At 35.5% G+C, this 25,289-nt stretch overlaps 1 protein-coding gene across 7 annotated transcripts in view; it reads right to left on the bottom strand.

Annotated features, from left to right (window-relative positions):
- Atp9b (ATPase phospholipid transporting 9B (putative)) overlaps window positions 1-25,289 on the bottom strand; it is a 449,279-nt gene that overhangs the window by 96,598 nt on the left and 327,392 nt on the right. For all 7 annotated transcript variants that reach the window (XM_023700057.1, XM_023700058.1, XM_023700059.1 and 4 more), the window contains exons 14-15: window positions 20,360-20,472; window positions 17,664-17,912 (exon numbers count right to left, since the gene is read on the bottom strand). In XM_023700057.1, coding sequence (XP_023555825.1) covers window positions 17,664-17,912; window positions 20,360-20,472 — 362 coding nt within the window. The remainder of the gene's footprint in view (window positions 1-17,663; window positions 17,913-20,359; window positions 20,473-25,289) is intronic.

Below are 25,289 nucleotides of genomic sequence, written 5' to 3'. Positions count from 1 at the left end.
TCATTAAAAAAAAAATACTATAGGTCAATGCCAAAGAACCAGGAGCTTAGCCAAGTAGCAGCAAATTCTCAACTCCAATAAATAAAAGGGAGGATCTTGCAACAGACTCAAAATCCCAAAACCATCTACACCTGGAAAACATCTCTGAGAAACAGTTATTTCCTAAGGATTCTAAGTACTAGCAATAAAGCTAGCTGCCATAAGCAATTTACAAGCATCAACACTGGAATTAAATTGAAAAGAGAAAAAAACAAAATGAGAAGACAAAGATGATGTAACCCCAGAATTCCAGCTCATCAAATGCAAACTCAGGGGTCAATGAGATGAAACAATCAGAAATCTATCCATTTGAACTTTGTGAAATGGCAAAAGTTGAAAAATAAGGCAGATAAATGAGGCTTTAGAAAAAATCAAATCAGAAATAATTTTTCAAATAATACAGAGATGCTGAGCATAGTGAAAGACATGCTTAGCGACTTGAAAAGCAATGCAAATGAAAAAACAGAAGAGCTTAGGAAAAGGATGCAAACTATGAACATGCGACATAGGAAAGCAGAGGAAGTCATGAAACGGATATCTAGGAGTTTAAAACTCCCACTGAAAGTGTATGCAGATGAGCAAATGTGAAGAAAGCATATCAGATACAGAAGACAGGATTGCTGTTAACAGTCATGAAAAGAAAGATTTCTTAAAAATAACAAGGTTCCATGAAAAATCAATCCACCAGATGCTAGGTGATGCAAAGAACAAGTTCAGATTCATCAGTCATAGCTAGTAGTGGTGGCACACACCTGTAATCCCAGCACTGGGGAGGCTGAGGCAGAAGGACTGTTGTGAGTTCATTACCAACCTGGGCTACAAAGTGAGCTCAATGACAGCCTAAACTGCATTGCAAGACCCTGTTTCAAAAAAATAATAAATAAATACAAAACAGAAAAGATTGATCAGAGTCAATGAAAAAGCTCAAATGGTATTAAAAACAAAACAAAACAAAAAAAACCTTTCCACAGAAGGAATGGCAGAAAACTTTCCAAGCAGGTAACAAATTTGATATATCATTAAATGAAGCATAAAGAACTCCAATTATGCATGAAAAAACAATATGCACCAAGGCACACAGTATTCATGATTCCAGAAATTGAATATTTCAGAACAGAATATTAAAAGCTCCCCCAAGTCAAGGAGAATTTGGAGTGAGGTATTTAAAGTCTGAAAAGAAATTTACCTCTTACCCAGATTTTTTTTCTCCTACCCAGATTGAAGTACCTTGAAAAACTATTTTTAAAAATTGATGGAGAAGATACTTCCATAATAAAGAACATCTGAAAAAAATTCATGAATATTGAATGAATACTCCAAAATGTTCTGAAGGACATTTCAGAAAGAGATAACAAGGATTACCATTCCATGAATCCAGAACAAATCAACCAAACAAGGCAAATAAATGGGGGTGGGGAGTGGGGGAGTGGCAATAACAGCCAACATAACATGGACAAATCAATACATATTAGTTATGAACAGTAATATTAATGGTCTTAAATGTTCCAATCAAATGAAACACAGGAGGAATGGATGCAGAAGAAAGATCAACAATATGCTGCACACAAGAAACATATTTAACTGAAAAATAAATTCAACAACTTAAAGTCTAGAGATGGAAATCAAAACTCCATGTGAAAGGAACCTTGAAAGAAGAGGGGGGTAGATATTCTAACTTGCAGACAAAGTGGATGACAAGCGAGGCTAATTAAGAGACAAAGAAAGTCACTATATCCCTCTAAAGGGAATAATCCAAGAAAAAGATTACAATCATAAATGAGTAAATATATATATAAATATAACAAATTCAAGTATGTTCAACTGTATAAAACAGTATTTTTTCTACCTCTGTGAATTTATGTATCATTTACTTCAGATGATATCTTCTTTTATTTATGAATGCAGAAAATTATTTCCCCTAAAGATTGCTTCAAAAATACAGTACCAAGTCTGTCCTTTATAAAATGTAATGTAAAATTTAGTAAACTATTTTGATAGTTTTGTCCTCCTGGATATATAATTAAGTTGTTATTCTTTAAACTAATTTTAATTCTTTTTTTATTTAAAAATACAATGGAGTTTAAAAAAATAATGGACATTACCTATTAGATGTACTTTTTTCCTTGGGAGAAAAATCTTTGCAAATATTAATGGACATGAAAATATCCAATTGGCACCAATACAACTGAAATGGAAGATCTCAATCCCTACAGTCATAAACAGATCAACTAGACAAAAATTCAACAAAGATTAGAACTGAGCCAGATTTTTTAACAAATGGACTTAATCCATGTGTACAGTTTTCCACCCCACATTATCAAAAATACACATTCTTCATAGGCACATGGAACATTCTGAAAAATATACCACATACTAGCTTGCAGAAAATGCTTATGTAAATGCTAAGTAACTGAAATTATCCCATGAATATAGCCCATAGTGGAATGAAATTGGAAACCAATGATAAAAGAAATCAAAAGAACTTCATAAACACATAAAAATTACAAAACACCCTCCGAAACAATCAGTGAGTCATATAGAACTTCAATTAGCCGTAAACAAAAACTGGTCAAGATTCTAGAAACTCAACATATGAACAAAGTATTAAAATCTGTAAAACAAACAAACAAACAAACAAACAAACAAACATCACCTATATAGGAAAGCCATCAGAGTCACAGAATAGTGAAACATGAACTGTCAAAGAGAGGTTGGAGTGAAGTATTTCAAACCCTAAAAGAAAAGGATTAGAACTCCATTGACCCCAACAGAAAAAAATCTACCACACAAGACAAACAATGACACAGAGGATGAAAAACCATGGGAATCAACAGTAAGAAAATAACACAGCAAGGTAAGTCAATAACTATCAGTTTTAAACCTAATGTTAATTTTCTCACCTCACAAAAGAAACAGACTTGCAGAATGGATCAAGAAGCAAAATTCAACAATATGCTGCACCCAAGAAACACATTTAATTCAAATGAAATTCACAGACTGAAAGTTGAAAGATGGAAAACAATATTTCATGTGATAGGAACCCAGAAAGAAGTAGGAGTAGCTATTCTATTTGCACATAAATTAGATTTCAAGCCAAGAATGACTAAGAGAGATAAATAAGGTTACTACATCCTTGTTTAGAGAATGATCCAAGAGGAAGATACTTTATATATACATATATGTATATTATATATGTATTATATATATATTCAGTGCATCTAACTATACACAATAATTATTATTATTCTTTTTAATGTACAGGGTCTACAGGGTCTCACTATGTAGGTTGGACTTACAGTGATTCTCCTGTTTTCAGCCTCCCAAGTGCTGGGATTATAGTCACGTGCCACCACACTTTGTATGCTGGGCTATCTGGCTGGCCCCTATACAATTATTAAAGGATGTGAAAAATCAAATAAGACTAATACAAGTATACTGAGGTACTTCAAAAGATCACTGTGACAAACAGATCAACTAAACAAAAAAACTCAACAATGAAATGTCAGAACTCAACCAAACTTCTGAACAAATGAACTTGGTAGATATCTACAAAGTATTCCAACCTACAACATCTGAATACACATTCTTGTCAGTTGTACATGGGATAGTCACCAAAACAGACCACACACTAGCTCACAGAACATGCTTAAGTAGCAGCAAAAGAAATGAAATTATCTCATGCATATTATCAGACCACAGTGTAATGAAATGGGAAATCAATGGCAAAGTAAACCACAAGAACTTCATAAAAACATGAAAATTACATAGCACCCTTCTGAACAATTAATGGGTCATAGATGAAATTAAAGTAGAAATTAGACACTTTCTACAATTAAAAAATAATGCCAACATAAAATACCAGAACTTGAGAGATACAATGAAAGCAGTCCTATGTGGGAAATTTATACGGGCCATATCAGAAAAAGACAGCTCAAATAAACAACCTAATACTGAATCTCAAGTTTCTGGAAAAAAAAAAAAAAAAAGAGAAAGAAATCAAGGCCAGCGCTCATACAAGGGAGGAAATTATAAAGTTCAAAGCAGAAATTAATAAAATGGAGAATAAGAAAACAATACAAAGAATCAATAAAATTGACAAATGTTTACTCAACCTTATGAAAAATAGACTCAAATTTACCCAATTAGGAATGAGAAGGGTGACATCGCAACAATTCTGCAGAAATCCAGATCCTCAATACCTATTTGTAGAATCTGTACTCAAATAAGACAGAAAACACAAATGAAATAGGCAGATTCCTAGATATGAATGAATTACCAAGGCTGAATCAATAAGATATAAAAATTCTATATAAACTAATATTAGTCAATGAAATTGAAGATATACTAAAATCTTTTCAACATAGAAAAGCCATGGTCCTGATGGATTCACTGTTAAATTCTACAAGAAATTTAGAGAAGAAATAATGCCACTAAATCTCAAACTTTAATTAAACTGAAAGGGAAGCAATATGACCAAATTTATTCCTGGAAACAAGTATTACTCTGACATCAAAACTGGAGAAGGAACCAACCACATAAGGGAACTACATGCCAATCTCTTCAATGACCACGGAAGCAAAAATCCTCAGGAAGATACTGGCAAACTAAATGCAGCAAATTATCAAGAAATTTACATACCATGGCCAAGCAAGATTAATCTGAGGGATGCAAGGATGGTTCAACATATGCAAATCATAAGTATAACACACCATATCAACAGTCAAGGAGAAAACCCACATGATTATCTCAATAGATGCAGAAAATCCATTTGGCAGAAGTGAACACCTATTCATGATAAAACCCTGCAGAAAAATGGAATAAACGATCTTTACCAAAAAGCCATCTATAAAACACCAACAGCCAATATAATTTTATTTTATTTACTTTTTACTGTTCCTATTTTTGTATTTTAGGGAAGGGTCTACAGGGTGTTCAGGGTCTCACTACTAAATCGGACTTCTAGTGATCTGCCTGTTTACAGCCTCCCAAAAGCTGGGATTATAGGTGTACGCCACCATGGCAGGCCAGGGGACCGAACCCCTGGCCCCTGCACCTGTTTGCAGGTGATTTAATCTTCTGAGCTATTTGGCCAGCCATGCCAACATCATTTCAAATGCACAAAACCTGATAGCTTTCCATGTTAATCTACATAGAAGACCCCCAAAACTCCACCAAAAGACTTCTGAATTTAGTAACCAAATTAAATAGCGTAAAAGCATCAGGGACCGCGGTTCAATCCCCCAGCACCACATGCCAGCCAGTCGCGCCCCCTGGTGGGCTGAGCTGGCCACACACACACACCACACTCTCTCTCTCTCTCTCTCTCTCTACTCCACCAAGAAGCTTCTAGAATTAATAAACAAATTAAATAGCGTAAGTGGATAGAAAGTCAATACTAAAAAATCAATAGCCCTCCTGTACACAAATAACAAATTCGCTGAGACAGAAATTAAGGAAACAACACTTTTACAATAGCATTCAAGAAACTGAAATGCCCAGGAATCTGATCAAGGAAGCAAAAGACCTCTACATTGAAAACTTTAGTACTCTGAAAAAGTGAATTGAAAAGGATATCAGAAAATGAAAAGATATCCCTTGTTCTTGGGTAGAAATAATTAATACAGTGAAAATGGCCATATTTTCAAAATTGTCATACAGATTTAATGTAATTCCAATCAAAATTTCAACAGCATATCTTACAGAATTAGAGAAAACAATCCTAAAATTCATTTGGAGCCAGAAGAGACCTAGGATACCAAAAGCAATTCTGAGCAACAAAGCCAAGGCAAAGTTACAATCCCTGACTTAAAATAATCCTACAAAGTTACTGTGATAAACATGGTATGGTACTGGCAGCAAAACACAAGAAAGCACAAAACCCAACGATCAACGGAGCAGACTGGAAGATGCAGAAACAACTCCAAATATACTCAGCCGTGTTATTTTTGACAAAGGAGCCAAACCCCTTCATTGGAAGAAAGACAGCCTCTTAAATAAATGGTGCTGGAAAAACTGGCTTGCCACATGATAAACATTCAAATTAAGACATGGATCTTTCATCATGCATTAAAATAAAATTGAAATGAATGAAAGATCTAAATAGTACAACAGAAATAATAAATCTGCTGGAAAAGGTAGACCTTTTGAAGACACCAGTGTAGGCAAAGACAACAAATCCCCAATAACACAGGTACTCTCACAAAGAAACAACAAGTAGGATCTCATTAAAAAAATACTTTGTACAGCCAAGAAATCACTAACACAGTGAAGAGAGAACCCATAGTGTGGCAAAAATTTTTGCCAGCTCTTCGTCAGACAAAAGTAGCTAGTCTATATAAAGAATTCAAAAAAATCAGATACTAAATTAATAGACTCAATAAGCATCTAAAATGAACAAACACCTCTCAGATAAAGTAGAAAAACAAAAAAACAAAAAAAGAAAAAAAAAGTTCACCATCAATAGTTATTCCAGAGATGCAAATTAAAACAATGCTGTGATTCCTTCTATTTTTACAAAGAATGGGTATTATCAAGAAATCAACCAATAATTGATGCTGGTGAGGTTGTTGGGGGGGGGACCCTTTTCCATCATTGGTGAGGATACAACTGGTGCAATCAATGTAGAAATAAGTGTAAAGATTCCTCAAAATACTGAAACTACTAGAGGTTCCCCTTCAACATAGCTATTCTGCTTTTTAGTGTCTTCTAAGTAGAATCATACCACAGTGATTTATACACACACATTTATAGTGGCACAGGGTATAATACAGAAATCTTGGAAACAGCCCAAATTGCTCACTGACTGATGAATGGATAAAGACCATGTGGGGGTTTTATATAGAATGGAAGTACTATTCTGCCATAAAGAAGAATAAGCTTTTGGTACTTATAGCTAATTGGATGCACCTTGAGACCATAGTCTTAAGTGAAATAAATCAGACACACATAAGTAAATGCCACATGGTTTTTATGCTGTGAGAAGCCAAATGTGTAAGTAAAAACTAAACTGTGTAACGGATAGTACATAATGGGAAGAAAAAATTTAAATGAGAATAGGAATGGGTGAGAGACAAAGAAAAAAAAGAATAGAAGAAAAAAATGGAAACAAAGGTCTTGTAAATAAAGAGGGGAAGAGGGACTGAAGGGAGGGGAGGGAATGGGAAAAAAAAAGATGCAACATATACTATATACAGGCACAAATTCTGCACGATGAATGTTATCACTATGCATTTCTAATATGTACCAATAATGTAAAAAGAGAAAAATGACTACTCTGACTATATACAGCTTTTAGAAATTTCTAATATAAATGTGATTGATAATAATGAAAGGTAAAAAATGAAAATGTAAATGTAAAAAACATATTTAAGTGGAAGCCTAGGCTAAATCTCCTCCATAGGCCATTTACTACTGCACTAAATTGCTTTAAAAAAAAAAAAAATACTCAAGTACTTTTTTTGTCAACTTGATTGCAAACAAAAATGATTACAATACTTACTATGCTGTAATTTCTTTATAATCTTATATTTTTGAGTCAGGTTTGCAAATGATTAGCATCTAAGGGGCTCTCAGAATTTAAATACAGAATTAGAAAGCACTTGTACAGCAAAATAAATACTTAGCAGTAGCTAGTTCTTAGCAACACAAAACAACAGGCTTTAGTTCTCATGAGCGGTAGGCAGGGAGTCAGCTCAGAGAGGGGAAGTGAGCTGGTGACCATCAGCCATTGAGAAGCCATCACCTGCCAGGGCTCGCACATACTCAGGAGCTGAACTCTAGGATGTAGTTCTGGATGGGAACTTGGTACTGGGAGGCTTGTGCAGATGCTGAATAAATGAGGATTTGAAATGTCAGTTTTAGCCTAGAGGCCATGCGCCTAAGGAGAGAAAGGATTTTTAAAAGCTCCTCATTTGCTTGTTATTGGGTATTTCCAAGCTTATTTGTACATCTTACCTTGATCTTACTAAATTTTGAAGTGACCCTTTCCAAAAGGGGGCATCACCACTGAAGTTGATCTTCAAACCCAAAACTTGACACTCCCTAGGCAGCTGCTCTTTTTCTTTTTCCATAACTTTTATTGAGAAATAAATACCAATGAGACAGTTTCAAATCAAATTCGTAGGACAGTTTCAACAATTAACACATTGCATACTGCCTTCCTAATGGTAATTTGCTGTACAAGATGCCATTATGTCATATTTACAAACACTATTAGAACAAATCCCTCTATTCCTTGAATTAAGAGCATGTAGCTGTATATCTATCCTAATCATTTTGAAGACACAGATACAAAAATGGTTAATCTATAGCCACTTTTTTTGTTTAGTTCCATCATTTAAATATTAGAGGTGTGTGAACTCAGCAAAATATTCCAAAATAGTCCAGTAGTCCATAATAGTATTGGTTCTTCCACTTGACTGGCAATGTCAGAAGTTATTGACCTGAGTCCCGTATAGCTCAACATAACAGCATGGCTTTATTTCTTGTACTTTGTTTTTACTAAATTGCTTTTGTCAAAGGTACTTTATTCATATATTCATACTTATTCATAATAAATAACCAGTGTAGGACAGTAATAATAGCATGACACAGATTATGCAGCAGAAATAAACATGGAACAAGATTTTACCCTTAGCTCTGTAGCTCCATTATCTAAAACTTTTTGTGCTATTTTATTTTATATTTTTGGGTACTGGGCATCGAATTCAGAATTTTTGTGCTATTACCTTGAAAAGTTTGGCAGAAATTTCCCTTTTTATATCAGTAATTACATACATATAGCTGTTTACTCTAAGGATACATTTTCTATCATTCATTTTATAAATCATAATTTAATCACTGATCTCTTATCATTTTGATGTGGTTATTACAATCACTGCTTTAATTTAATAGAATTATTCAATTTAATTATTATTCAATTGAATTATTAAAATTCAATTTGATCATCTGGAAAAACTGCTAATCGATATTCAGACAGGCTATGCAGTATTTATTTTCTATTGGTCTTGAAGGTCACTCAGTGAAGGCTTTGTGTCACTGACAATGATTTGCTTTTCACAAATATATTGACAAACCACCACAATTAGTCTTGCTTCAATAGACACACACAATAAAATGAATTAAAAAATATAGCATACAACATTAGCCTTCTGTAAAGCCAAAAGAAATGCTACTAAGGACATAATGGTCTTCTATTTTTAAATAATCCACCTGGTATGTCACTAAATGTGATTCCTGCATATAATATAAACACTGAAGTAAGGCAATGATAACTACATTTTGAAATATTTAAATATAGAACTTATGTATATGAAAATATGTAGCCAAAGAGGGGGACAGAATCCTAATAAACAGCTAGTTTATAGGAGTAAGCAGTCACAGCCAACCAACCTTTTGAACCAAATCCTATGGAGGTCTTCAATATTGTAGTCCATTTATGCCTTGATCACCTGTGTTGGTGACCTTTGAACTCTGAGGCCCTAGTCTTACATCCTTTTATGACTGTTCATGACATCATGAACATGATGAACATGAGTTCTGCACTGGCTTCTGCAACTATCTTGGACACATTCTTAAACAGTGAAATGGGCTAGATTTTAATTCTGTGAAGGAATTTTCAGGGAGCATTTAATGTTTGCTCAGCTGTAGTATGCTATGCTGAGCCTGGAGAGACAAGCAGAACTTTCTACTCTCTTAGAGAAAATGAAATATTGATCACTTATCATAAGAAACAATGACCAGAGCATAAGCAGGCTTCACATCATGAATACAAAATGAGTTATTTACACTTTGACACCTCCACCATTCTCTACACCTTTTAGTATCACTAAACATAACACATATGACACATCATTACAAATATTTAATGCTTATGCCTCACAGGACTTTCAAGGATTTAAAATTAATTCCTCAAGAATTTCATTATTTGTACAATAGAAATTCAACTGTGCCCATGTAAATAAAAGATCCTTCCGGCTTTTGGTTAAAAGAAAATCAGGACAGCTTACATCATGATGAATACCAATTGCTGTGTCAGAAACTCAATAAACAGAGCACTCTAACAAATTACAGGACATTCTTTTTAGGAATAAGAAGATACAAGTGATAGGAACTGATAGGTTAGAGGTTGGTGTGGATGCTGAATTATAAAGCTAGAAAACTTAACAACTTACATTCTTTCTACAGAATAGGGTGCCACAAGAGTCATGAACTAACAGAGTTTAGAAGAGTATAGTGTTGCTAAGGAATGCTCCCAAATAGTTTAGCCTCTTAATTGATAACGCTGCTTATTAACCACATTCGTTTTGATAGGTCAAAGCTGAGGTTAAACAAAAAAACATCAATTGAATCATTTCCCCAAATAAAGCTCCAGGGTGCAATATTCTAAGCACTTTATTCAATAAAAAATGCTTTTAAAACGGTACTATGGTGACTGGGAAACATTGCTATCATTCATCAACCTAACTGCACAAAGTTCAATAAGCTAAATAATGAACCATTTAGATTATTTTCCTGAGGCTTTGGGAATTTGCAAACATCACATCAATACTGCTTTTTAAAATTATGAAGTCTATTATTTTCATTTTCAGATTTTATTATTTTTAAAATACTACTTAATATTCTACTTTTAAAATTTTTTTAATTTTTTTATTTTTTAATATTCTACTTTTAATCACTGCCCAATTTTCAAACAAATAAAAAAATTAAATATACAGTTAGCTGTTTCTATAATTTCTCTAAATTCTTAATTATTTTTGAACCAATGAAATCTCTCAAATGTGAATTTCTAACACTTAAAAAGTATTATGACATGTAAACACTTTAAAAATCTCATGTATTTTTAATGAAATTTGTACTCTTTTAGCAAGTATTAAGGTGAACACATTAATATTTATTAAATTTTTGACAAAATTTTCCTTGGAAAAAAGGTCACTGATTTAAATTTCCCATGCTTGCAAGTATGAAAGAACTCTTTCTCATTAGATAATCTTACAGGATTACTGACGATTTCTACAGTGCTATAGTGAACAATGAATTCAACCCTTTCTTTTATAAGGAAAAAATGATAGCTTATTTTCTTGCAGAAAGCTACAAAGATAGCAATTTGTAACTCATACATAAGTCTACACATCTTATCAGTTTTAGAGATCCCCAAATTTGCTTATGATTGTTGAGGCATGCATTTTTTTCTAGGTTCCCTACAATTTAAAAACTTTTTTTTCAAAACACAACCTGATCCCAAAATTTGTATTAAAATGCCTAATAAGCAATTTGTACATATTTATAGTCAACACCGTAAGACCCAGTACAGTAATGATGAAAAGGGACCCTGAAAGCCATACCCAATGAGTAAACAACAACTGATACAATGCAGTGAATGTGTTAGCAAAGGATGGACCTCACTTTTCCATATCTCCCTTCTCTTTCTATCCTGGAATGTCTTGAAAATCACTGACAGCTCAACTTATTCCAATTTCCATAGACTGTGCCTGGGTTTTATGAAACCAGAGAATGGGAATGTGATTTGAAGAAAGAACTTAAATTCATCAAAGTTTCAAAATGGACCAAGGACACAAAGGCTTTCTGATCTTTGGAGGAAGCCTTTTTGAATTACAGGGATTAGCTACTATTTGGCTTCAAGTGATATGGTTTATGGCCCACCCTTCCTACAAGAAGGTTTTCAGATAACCATATGCTTACTTCCCTATCTCTAAATGACCAGTAGTCTATTTGCCACACAGTTTGAGCCCATTGTAGTGAGCTAATACTTCAAGCAAGGTCATGAATGAATACAACAGGGGCATAGTTACTCTCCAAAACACCTACAGTGTAAGTGATAGGAGGACATATGGAAACCCCAACTGGGATATCACAGAAACCAAGGGAACCCAAGGACACTGAGCTAATGATAAGCCCTGAAAAGTGTCCTAAATAGGACACTTAGCAGCCAACAACCAAGGCGGTGGTTTTGTGCTTAGTTGATGTGGAGTTACAGGTGCTTCCTCATATTTGTTCATCTTTTTTGTTGACTAAGAAAGTCTCACTATAAAAGACAGCATAGTGCAAAACGTCAGATAGTAATATAACAACATTTAGAAAATCCACAGGAGGTGCCATCTAATACAGACATGCCCACCATTAGTGGTTGTTCATAAGTCAGGGAAAACATTTCAGATAGTATAGCAGGGCTCTGAGGGTTGTATGGGCATTCAAGTGGATTACATTTGGTAAACACTAGAAATGAGCTGTAGGCATATGGATTAGGCTTCAGGTAATAAGAAGGCCTTGTGGGCCCAAATGTAAAAGGCTCCCCAAAAGCAGTATTCAAAGGAGGGCTATAATGGGATGAGTTATTAGAGTTGCAGGCTTAAATGTAGTTGTAGGTGGGACTGGACAATGAGGTGAAGGAAAGGAAAGCATGAAGGCTACCCCACATGTGGCAATGAGACAGTGTCCTGCTATAGACTACACGGAGAACAGAAAGGCAGTGGACTCGAAAGAAAGAAAAGCAGATCTTTGATATTGTGAGTCTTAGGAGAAGTAAATAATTAAATGTTTTGAGCTTCTCAATTAAAAAAAAATCTCTAACCTGTTTTTTCAACAAGCTTTATGTTTTAACATAGTTACATATGACATAATGTCTACATTGGTTTATTTTGGTTAGAGTAAAATAGTATCTTAAAGAAAGAAGGGAAATGTGTAACTAAAGTTTAAAAATAAACTTTAAAAATTACCAGTAACTTAGTTTATAAATTATCACAGGGCTAGGGATATAGCTCAGTGGCACAGTGCCTGTCTGGCAAACACAGGTCCTGAGTTTGATTCCCAGTACCAGGGAAAAATAATCACAGATTTGCTTGTACAGTTTCTTTCATTGTCCTTATCATCATAATGTCAGAAAAAAGTAACTGAGCTCATACATATGCCTTTATGACCACTGGACAAGATAAGGAGGGCTGATGAATTAACAACTCTGAAAGTGTCCAAGAACTTAATCACCAGTGGAAAAAGGTAATATAGTCTCACATGTGGGCCAGTGAATAACATGTTAGTCCTCAAAATTAAGGAGGATTTTAATCCTCCTGCTTCATCCTCAAAATAAAGCCAAGTGAAAAATTTATAGGACTAGGTGGTTTTCCATTGTAAGTGAGAGTTCTGGATTTTCAGAATGGGGAAGTGCCAGCTACCGCTAAGATCTGTGGATAAGCAAATAAGAAAAAAAAGAAAGAGGCTAGCAGTCTACCTGATGTGTAGACAGGACTAAGAACCTTGCTAACAAGAAAATCTGTCCTTAGGAAAGAGGTTCCTAGTCTGTACAAGAATATACTACATATCTCCTTGGTAGCTCAACATGTATCAAGACAGTTACAACCAACTTTCATGGAAAAGGAGATGTGGCTGGTTTTTCCTAATCTTAAAAAAGGGATCACTTTCCTCTGTGGCCCCATAATTTCCTTGATCAGAAAATCTGGGACACCACTGAGTTACAGGATGTTACAGTATGGGTTCTCTTAAGTCCTGAGTCCTCACTGACCTTGAAGGGCTAGGGCCAAAATGTTGGCTATTCTTGTAGCCCTTCTTTTTCTCTAATTTTCTGGTCTGCAAACTTAGGTTGTTAACCTTCCTGAAGAGAAGCTTAACGATATTATTGCCCTATAAGATAGGCAGTTGAGCTTAATATCACCATCTGTCTGAATATTAAATGCTTTAGATATAACATGGAACAGGTATTTTCCATCAATCATTGATATGCTAAACCTTAAATCCCTACAGAATGGGGAAAAAAGTTAAAAAAATAAAAAAAATAATAATACCCATCTCTGACAAAAGTGATATAAATGGACCATTTTGTAGTGAAAAAAATATATCTGTATATACAAAATAGTTAAGATAGACACATAGCTACTTTCAGTTCAATGAGAAGAAAAATTTATTCTAAAAGTGTTTAGACCAGGTATCAAATTGTAGTATGAATAACTACTAAGAAGACAATAATATGCAATGTATTAATTATCATAACTGTCCTACTTGTTTTGAAACTGTCTCAACGCTATTTCTTTCTCAATAAAATTAATACATATATAGATATATATGGAGAGAAAGACGGATATAAAAGGGAATAATTCTGCTTCTAGAAGTGTGCTCTTGGGTAACTGAAAAATAAAAGCTGTTTCCCATTCTCATGCATCCACAGAGAGCAGAGTTCCTATTTTCTGAAAACACACTTATCTACTCCCTTCTCTCTTCCTGGGGCTCTAAATTTGTTCTAGTAATTACCTAACATGCTAATAAACTCACAGCTGTAACTTACATATTTTTATCAGGAATATAAGGATATTTTTATTTTTTTTTTCTTTTCAAAGTTTTATTGATAAACATATAGCAATGAGACACTTTCAAATCAAATCGAAAGTATAGTTTCAACAAATAATACACTGCATATATTCTTCTTAGTGGTTAATTGCTGTACAAGATGCAGACTTGTGATCCTACTTACAAACACCATTAGAAAAAATCATTCTATTCATTAAGAGAATGCAACTATATATCTATCCCAACCACTTTAATACACAGATACAAAATGGACATTTATAGTTATACCCCAATTTTTTTTTAAGTTCCGTTGTTGAATATTATAGGTGTGTAAACTCAGCAAAATATTCTAAAAGAGTACAGTAGCCCATAATAGCATTGGGTCTTCTGTTTAATTGGCAATGTCAGAAATTATTGACGTGAGTCCCCCACAGCTCAACATAACAACATGGCTTTACTTCCTATATTTCATCTTCATACTTTTCTACTGGATGGTTAAGACCAAGGTAAAGCAGAACCTATGCAACAAGAGTTGTAGCTTTTTGGTTTGAGAAGGTCAGTGAAATGCCCTCAGGATTTATCCTGAGATCCTGTACCTCAGATTGTAGAACCTTTGTCAGTGCAGCCATGTGGATGAGTCACGGCCATTGCTTGGCCAATGTGCTCTCTGTGAAAGCCTGAGAGAGTGTCTTCTCCTCATGTGACTCTCCTTAGGCACACTCCACGTCATCGATCAATTTCCTCTTTGGCCCCATAAACTTCTTGATCAGAAAATCTGGGACACTACCGAGGTACTTGACGTTACAGTACAAGTTCTCATATGTCCTGAGTCTTAATTGACCTTAGAAGGGTAGGGCCAAAATATTGGCTTTCCTTGTAGCCCTCCTTTTTCTCTAATTTTGGTCTGCAAACTTAGGTTGTTAACCATCCAGAAGACAAGCTTATTGTTATTATCAAACGATTTACGTTATCAAGCTTAACCTCACTATTTCACTACATTTCAAACATCTTAGGCATAATAAGGAACAGGTATTTTTCATCAAGTATTGATATGTTGAACCTTAAGTCCCTACATAATATGATAAAGAACATTTAAAAATTAGATTATATTTTAACAATAGGATAAAGAATTCTATGCTTCTCATGTTTGCACATAAGTCCAAAAATCTCACCATATACAACCTTGAAGCAGGACTGTCCCACAGTATTCTATAAGGATGTTTTTAGAGTGCTCCAGATTTTATATTATACTTGACCACAGAACCTACAATTCATTCATTTAAATTTAATGGATTTTAGTATATTTATATTCTGTAACCCTCATGACAATGAACTTAAACTTTTTCTCCTCCAGAAAAAAAACTCTTATACTCTTTGCTACATCTCTGTAACTGGCAATCACTAATCTTCTTTGCATCCCCATGGATTCTGTGCTAGACATTTCATATAAATGCAATCACGTAACATGTGGCCCTTGTCACAAGCTTCTTTCACAGAGCATACCAGGCTCTAGGTTCACTCATCACACTGTAGCATGTGTCAGTGCCTGACTCCTTTTTGTCAGTGAATAATATTCCACCATGCACCATGAGCATAACACATGTCTTATTTATCTGTTGGTAGACACTTGGGTTATTTTTACCTGTTAGTCATAATGCTACGAATATGTATCTACAAGTTTTTGTGTGAGTATATGTTCTCATTTCTTTTGAGTATATTCATAGCCCAAACTTGTTGGGCTATATGGGGACTCTTTTTTTAAATGTATTTAGTATAGGATCTACAGGGTCTCACTACACAGATCAGACTTGTAAGGATCCTTCCTGTTTTTCAGCCTTCCAAGCACTGGGATTACAGGTGTGTGCCACCATGCCCATTCTCAATCATCTCAATGTGCCAGCCCCTGCGATGGTTACTTTTTTAAATGCCTGTGGCACTCCCAGTTTTCTCCAGGCTACCCTTTTCAGGTACCCACCAGGGAGTGTAGGGGTACAACTCTAGCTCACCTTTCTAGCACCTGTACTTCCTGCCCATATGGCAGTTGTCATCTAATGAGAATACACCATATTTCTTGACTGATGCTTCACAGCAAAAAGACTTTTCTTCTTTTTCAGTAGACTTGCTGGCTGTACTAACAAACTCCTTAATTTAAGATATGAGATAAGAAATTTTTCTTTTTACTCTGATTGGAGGCACTTTTCTCTAATTACTTAACTACTATAACCCAGTTTTATAAGGTACTTAAAGAAGCCAGTTTGATCACATTATAAGAACTATGAAGAGACAGTGTGTTCAAAACTGCATACAGGGCTGGGGAGATAGCTCAGAGACATAAAGTGTCTGTCTGGCAAGTTCAAGGTTCTAAATTTGGTCCCCAGTACCAAAAAAAAAACCAAAACAACAACAACAACAAAACTGCATACAAAATATGCTACAACCACATAGGAAATGGAAAAATTAATAATGAATTTTACCACTCTGGATATGAAGAAATAATATACAGTTAGAAATGATAAACTTACCACATTTAAGATTATGCCCTTTATGTAGATTTTGAAATTACTTACAACCTTAATTCTCTTTTCAGATAGATGTTATATTTAAATTCTAACAAGATAACTAGAATTTTGACATGCAAATCTTGTGATTCATTTGGTGAGATGAAATTAAATAGTATAATACACAATAGTCCGAAGTTTCAACAGCTTTATTAAAACCTGTCTCTGTCACAAGTTAATTTATAAAATCTGCAAAACTCATTTTTCTTTTCTGTTGACTATTTTGAGGTGTTTTTTAAAATACTGACATACTAGGACAAAAGGTTCATACCCGAGAGATGCCAGAGGGCTAGAAAAAACAGAAGGTTTTGGACCTTCAGGTAGAGCTTGCTCCAGAAGTCTGGATGGGACACAGTCCCTTCATTCAGTGCACTAGCAAAGAAGTCCACTGAGCCAAAGTGAAAAGCACAGAGACCACAGCTTTGTAGTCTGAAAAGTAAATTATAAAACCAGATTTCTTTTTTTTTTCTTTCCCCACCATTTATGTATTTTGTACAGGGTCTCACTACACAGCTCAGACTTGTAGTGATCCTCCTGTTTTCAGCATCCCCAGCACTGAGATTACAGACATGTGATATTACGCCAGGACTCTACTCGGTTGCTGGCTCAGCATGCCCCAGGGGCAGAGCTAGCATAGAATGTGGGACCAGGGAGGATTAAACCCTGGTCCCTGTGCTTGCCAAAGCAGGTGCTTAGTCAGCTAAGCTATGTTGCCAGCCCTGAAATCAGATTCTTCAAGGATGTGTGACTCACCTCATCAGGGCTGGATGCCTGGTAGGTGCGGTTCTCGTCACTGAAGTCTTGGTCTGCTTCTGCAAACTCAGTTTCCCCCGTGATGCCAGCCCGAGCCTCATACACAGGGGTCACATTATGACAAAGAGCAATGGCTTTCACTGCTTCATGGATCCGACTGCTGACACTTTTCCTAACTTTGGGAGCTAAAGATTGGGCTCTTCTTGGTGGTGTTGAACTGGAGTTGCTTCCACTTGCTTGAGGATGCATCTTTAAAGCAGGGAATGTCATAAAAATTAGAGATCAGAGAAGTAGGTGGTAGATCCAGGAATGATCAATCTACATTATTTTATAAGCTATGATAAAATGCAAGGAATATAAAATGTGGTTTGGTTTGATTTGATTCTCTGTCAAATCAAATAAAATGTTCTGATATTTTCAGGTTGACAAATACATCAAAATATTTGCTATCATACTTAACACCTGGCAGTCTCCTTTGAGTTTAGTCACTTCAACTATAACTTTGATTTTCTAAGTCCTCAATAATTTGTTTATTCTTTTCTTCTAAAAACAGAGCAAGTTAACAAAATGGAATGGTATGTTCACAATGGCTTTCAGTTTTATGGAAACATGCTGTAAATAAAATAGGATAAAGCTAAAAGCATGATAAAAATTTTAAGACTCTTTCCTTGCAATAGGCTGTGAATTAGTCAAATTTCTAGCTAACAGTAATTATACACATTAGTGGGTGTGCCTTCAGAGGAAAATGGCCCAGTCCTATCTCAAAATCATGTTATGATACAGCAGCTGCTCACTGTACCCTTTGAATGTTTGGCTTTCATCAAACTAGGCTATGTGTGAATGAACCACAACTTCTAAAGTGGTGATTTCAGTTATTTATTTCCTAACATTGCTCTGACCCTAACAGGAGTAGCCCACACTTTGTAATTTTAGAGACTTCAGGATAATCCTTTGAAATTAAGGTCTGGTGTTTGCATTGGGTGTATAGCGCCACTGAACCATAAGTCCTGTACCCATCAAATCACACTGCTAGGCTAGGGCTGTTCTCACCAGTCCAGCAGCCCTGCATCTGGACTCAGCTCACTTTGCCACCACTCCTACAGCAGAGAAGCTCAGACACTTTCTCCTTTTGAATTATGTTATGCTTACTGATGCTTACATAATTTAATTTCACACAAATCCCATTAAAGACTATGCCCCCTATCACCAAATGCTTCCAGTGGGAATATATAATCAGGTTATAAAAGATCTGTGTTACAGTGAACCTACTAGACTACTGTCATCATAGTAAATAAAATAGAACCCAAACAGGAAGTGACATACCTGGGGATATTGCTCAGTGGTTCAGTACTTGCCTAAAATGGGTAAGGCCCTAGGTTTGATCTCCATCACAAAAGATAATGAAAATAAAGGTAACTGAAAATAATAAATATGGATTACAAAATACCTGTACCCAAATAAATTATATCCAAAGGATTAAACATTTGGTCTTGTGTGTGTGTGTGTGTGTGTGTGTGTGTGTATATATAATTTCATACAATAAATATACATCTATGTTTTCACATCTTAGTAATGTATATGCTAGACTAGAAACAATTATAGAAAAAGAGAAGTTTTTCAAAAATTAAACTCATTACTGATAACTGAGTCCTATGCTTAAATTCTGTAAAGTGTAAAAAACTACAACGGGAAAGTGCAACTTAGTCTTGTCTATGCTAAATCCTGTCTAATGCAAACTAGTGTAAATAACTAGCTCTGCAGCTGACATCAGAGGTATGGCCCTCTGAGACCTGAGCTATGATCACCCAGGTGAGCCATTTATACCTTTGAATATTGGGGCTTTACCCTATATGACATGGCCTCCTGTATAGTATTCAAAGAAAATCAATGAGCACATAGAAAATCAGCTTGAAAAAGTAACAATTTCTGACACAAAGTACAGTCTTGCATCTGGCATTTAAAATGAATTCCCCTGAATTTCTAGGTTTAATTATATTAAATCAATACCTTTTATGTAGGTAGAAATCCAAATGAATGAGATATAAAAGTTACATGGAGCCAGTGCTACATAAACCCTCAATAAACATAGTAAATGCAAACACAAAGGCTCTAACATGACTAACATCAAGAATACAGAATTGGAGAATGAGCCCTGAGCCAGGGATGGACTACACATAGAAATATTTTAAAATAAAATATAAAATAAAATATTTGAGCTTCACTTCAAAATAAAAAAAGAATGACTATAGATAAAAAGAAGTCAGCCATACATTGATAATAATTATCGAAGTTAAGTGACAGGTTTATGATGGCTCATTGTATTATGGCATCTATTTTTTGCTTATTGCAAAAGATTTTTATTAATATTTAATCAGAAAAAAGAGGCATTAGAAAACATACTGCTAAGTATTGAACTGAATTTATTGTTAACAATAAAGTTTTACAAATTATTCACTAAAAAATAAAAAACAGTATGAACAAACAATTTAGGCCCATGATACCTTTTATAATTACACTAACATAGAAATGTTTATTCAGACCTGCTTGACTTAGAACTGATGACAGGTATATAATAGTGAAAGCTAAGATAATCAAAGAGGATTATTAATTTACAAATTAGCACATAACATATTCAGTTTAATTTAAGTGCTTCATGCTCTGGAGAGAAGAGCACATTCAGAGGAAAACTCACATACCTGTGAGTAAGAATTGAGGAGGTGGGTCTGGATCTCATCCATTGTGTCAGTTCCGTATGAAACAGTGCCGAGATGGAGACGCTTAAATATCATCTCATTCTGGGTAAGAGTTCCTAAAATAAAAGCAACACTGCCAGTTAATTCAGATAACATAAAAAAGGCCACGCTGCTTTACACTCCTGATGTTGCTCTTCAGACTCCTGTGCAGTAGGAACAGTGTGCTATGAGATAAAAAGCACCTGCAGAATGTCCTTCGCTACTGCTTCCATCTTGACAGCAACAACAAGAAGTTTTCTTCCTAGTAGTAAAGCTCCCCCTTTAACAACCTTTAACAATGGGTAGAGCTCTACTTATACGAAAAACGTCTAGGTCAGTGGTGGTGAAACTGTGGCATGTGGTGCTGTTGGGAGCAGGCTATTTATCACTGAAAGCCGAAAGGTTCACCACCACTGGTTTAGGCTCTTCCCTGTAACTTACACCTGTTGTTTAGTGCAGCTACAACTTTTGTCTCTTCTGAAAGAGGCAGGCATAACACTAGAAAATTGAGTCACTGACTTCATAATTAAAATACATAGCACTGTCTCAGAAAGACATCAACAAATCTTGAATTAAGGTGTCTATCAGTTTATGAAAACCTATTTTGAAAACTGAAATATTTTTAGTTGAAGTAAAATGCTCCCAATGTACTTAACCCTTTGCATACATTCATATTACTTGAAATGACAGGAAGTTTGTGAAAGAAGACAGTTTCCTTAGTTGAGCTCAAAGAGAGCATCAGGCTGTGCTAATTTAATGTTTGCTCCTCATCAGACCATGGCAGAATCATAAAAAGAGTTGTTTACCTGGACTGCCAGGAAAGTTGGGCCATGTGGCATATATCACACGCAATTTATTTTTTAATTTATATTTATTTATTTATTTATTTATTTATTTATTTATTTTTGGCACCGAATGACCTCAGGGAGGTTTGGCTATCTTGAGTTGTGGGGATCGAACCACAGCAACCTGAGCCTGACTGCTTTGTTGAAGCAGCCACTTAAAGAAGTGAGCTAAGGGGCAGGCCCCCATCACACACAATTTACACAAACATGTATAACAGATGCACAGACTAGCCTACCCTGTTTCACAGAATTAAAGCCACACAGTAAAGTTTAACCTCCCTATGAACATGAATATAAGGTGCGGCAATATGTTGTGCTCGAATCCTGTCTTCACTTGGGGCTTCAGCATACAATGACTGATCACTGATTTAACAGCAAATGCTGATATGATGAACTAATGAACATGCACAATGGCTCACCAATCAAATGGAATGGAAGCTAGTCTTTTTATATGGCCACAAAACACACATATAATACTAATTTCTATTTTCTTTACGACACATGATACTGAAAATACCTACTGACCTCATGGTTAGGATTTGTATTCAAAGTGAAAAAACTAAAAACAAACAAAAAGAAATGAAAAAGCACTGATTTACAACCACTAGAACATAAAATGACCTTTAAAAGGAAGGTCTGTTCCTTTTTTTTTTTTTGGCAGAACCGGGGATTGAACTCAGGTCCTTCTGCTTGCCAGGCAAGTGCTTATTCTACTGAGCTATCTCCCTGGCCCTAGGAAGGTCTGTTTAAACATAAAAATAAAAGTGCTTGGGGGAACAGAGGGTGTTAGTTCAATGTAAATACCTTGAGTTTAAGACCCTGAACTGAAAATATTAAAAGTAAAAAGAAAGTCTACATTTCATATTATAAAGGGATTGTTTTCATAAAGGCTATTATAACCACAATGTAATATATTGCAGTTTTATAAATTTCAAACAGTGGCTATTACTGGGGATACCTGTCAGTTCTGTAAGTTTTACAAAGCTCTACACCAGCCCCTTAAAATGTCTATGGTCATAAGCAATGAATAGATGCCTTCTCAATTTCATAAATGTGAGTAGAAAAGAAACTAATAGTTTCTGGCATTTTCATTAAAAAGATTTATTTAAAATTACTTAAAATTAACTTAAAGGGCCGGCCAAACAGCTCAGCAGATTAAAATGCCTGCAAGCAGATGCAGGAGCCAGGGTTTTATCCCCCAGCCTGCTGCCCCAGCCCTGCCCCTGGGGTGCACTGAGACAGCAATTGAGACTAGGCGTGATGGTGCGCGCCTGTAATCCCAGCTGTTGGGAGGCTGTAAACAGGAGGATCAGTATGAGTCAGATCTAGTAGTCAGACCCTGGACATCTTGTGTACCCTTCCCTAAAATACAAAAATAAATAAATAAATAAATAAATAAAATTGACTTAAAATACTAGATTACATTAAATAGCATAGTCAGGAAATTCAAGTTTCCAAATGAAATAGGTAATTCTTATAAATGCTTTTATGCAAAGTACTTAATAAAAATGTGACTTCTATGAGACATTGAAATTTTGCTAATTTACATTAGAATATAAAGTTCACCTCTGTTATGTGTCTAATGAAAGTTTTGAAAATTGCACTTAAAAGGGCTAGAGAGACAGCTCAGCAGTCTAAGCTCCTGCCTGGAGAGCTTAAGGATCTGGGTTCAATCCCTGGTACTGCATGCCTTGCTGGTGTTTGGGAGCACCATGCCAGGTACCAAGGCCAGGCATCGTGGCACATGCCTGTAATCCCAGCACTGGGGAGGTTGAGACAGGATCACTATGAGTCTGTGCTGCATAGCAAGACCCTGCATCAAATAAATAAATGATTTTTAAAAAGAAAATTAAAATATTATTTAATATTATTATTCAAATAGTTTAATATTTAAATTTACAAATTCAATATTTAATTAATTTAAATTCAATGTTTAATATTTCAAATCATTGTAATGTTTAGATTAATTTAAATTTCAAATTATTTAAACAATATTTGAATTATTAAATGTTATTAAATATTATTTAAATTAAGATTATCTTTTCAGATTATACAACACAAATGTGCTTATTTCACATTTTTTCTCTGCTCTGCAGCATGGTAACTCTAGTAGACAGAAGCTGGATACATTCTATGTAGTTAGTAAGTAGGCTATAATTAACAGGATCCCTTCAACCTAATTTTATATTTATGAGTCATTTCATATGTGCACTAAAACTAAAGAACAATTACAAAGTTGACTTAGAGTAGAGACATTTCATTTCACAAGGCCAAGGGGCTGTGTCCACCATCTCTTGGCACCTGGCGCAAGTCTCACTATTTCCAAGAAACTTTCCTGTGCTGTTGGACATGCACACCTCATGGCTACTCACACACATCTTCAGCCTCTTTTCTCTCAGCATGGTGTTCTTCCACAGCCAACAGCATCCCCCACAGGGCAGTGCCCACTAAAAGCAAGTCCCTTACCACTCAGACTTAAGGCCACCTGAAAATGGCAGAGGGACCACACAAGTATACTAATGACATGCTTAAAGCAACAAGTTCTAAAAAGTCTAGAACTGCTCTCACAGGACTACTACTGCCATTGCTGTCATCACATTATCTTGTCTTCCTTCCTTGGATTTTTTTCATTGAATCAGCTTTGAAATCTCTCTACATGGATCCCTGAGGCTTTTATTTTTGAATCCCTTGGTCCTCCTCTCTTCATCTCTTGTCCTAATTTGTGACTCTTTCAGTTACTCAAACCCTATGTCCTATCTTCTCTAACCCATTTTCACCTGTGCTGTATTCCTAAAAAATCTCATTTGCTCCTTGGTTTAAAAACCATGAGACTCTCCACTGTTTACACTATTAAATAAAACTGCTTAGAATAGAAAACAGAGCTGCTCTTGAAGAGCTGTTCTTCCTCAGCATGGGTTATAGCCTGAAATATATCAACATAAATTTTAAATTCATGGGAAGAAAACATTAAAGGGCATTACTACACACAGGAATTGGGGACATGGACTAGGTCCAAATCCTGCCTATAGTATATGAGCTGTGTGATTTCACAGAATTTTCACAGTGCTTCAAACACTCCATGTCTCAGTTTACTTGTTTATAAAATAGAAAACATCTGTCTTGCGTGGACGGTGAAGAATATGATAATGAATTATGTCCCTAAAACACAAAGAACTGGAAAGACAGTTTGTTTTCTCAAGATCCTTATGGCACTGGGCTGGCCAGATAGCTCAGGGAATTAAAGTGCCTGCTTAGGCAGACACAGGGACCACGGTTCACTCTCCGGCATGCTGTGCCGGCCCCCACCCCCATGGCACGCTGAGATGGTGACTGGGACTGGACATGGTAGTGTGTGCCTATAATCCCACTATTTGGGAGACTGAAAACGAGGATCACTATGAGTACGAGCTGCGTAGTAAGACCCTGTACTAAATACATTTTTTTTTAAAAAAAGATCCTTATGTCTAAAAAAAAGCTAGCACAAAATGATCCTTACTTCTGCGAGTAAATGCAGCATGGGAAATGTTTTTGGAAGCAGACTACTCCAGAGAGGGGTTACTAACCTGGATTCATGGAATACAATTTTATCCAAATGTGATCATGGGACCCAGCTCTAGGAGTTGCCTAGTTCTGAGAATGCAGACATATTGTTACTAGTGGAAGAAGGGGACCCAAAGGACAGAGCTAGAGAACAAACAGGTATGTCACACAAGGAAGACAGCCTGTGTTATGATAGGAGCTTCCAAGGGAAGCTCTTCTCCTGATATGACAAGGGCTGTACTCATGGTTTCCTCTTCCCATGTTAAGAAAGGTGTATGGCTTCTTGTGTAAGGTCCAACACTGTATGCAGCTGACAGCAAAGGGTTTTATGGAAGTAACATGAAGAGATAGTGAAAAAGAGGTGAAGTCAAGCAATCTTCCTAGAGAATTAAAAAAAAAAAAAAAACACCTACCAACCTTCAGAAATGAATGTGGAGGTAGCCAACTATGGCCTAGGAGCATGTTTGGCTTATTGCCTCTGCTCAGTACTGGTAGTCACTAACAAGTTT

Source organism: Octodon degus, unplaced genomic scaffold, assembly GCF_000260255.1.
Source record: "Octodon degus isolate 3935 unplaced genomic scaffold, OctDeg1.0 scaffold00120, whole genome shotgun sequence".
In the NCBI taxonomy this organism is placed as follows: domain Eukaryota; kingdom Metazoa; phylum Chordata; class Mammalia; order Rodentia; family Octodontidae; genus Octodon; species Octodon degus.
The sequence above is the reverse complement of the archived record's forward strand: the minus strand, read 5'-3'. Positions and strand labels throughout refer to the sequence as shown.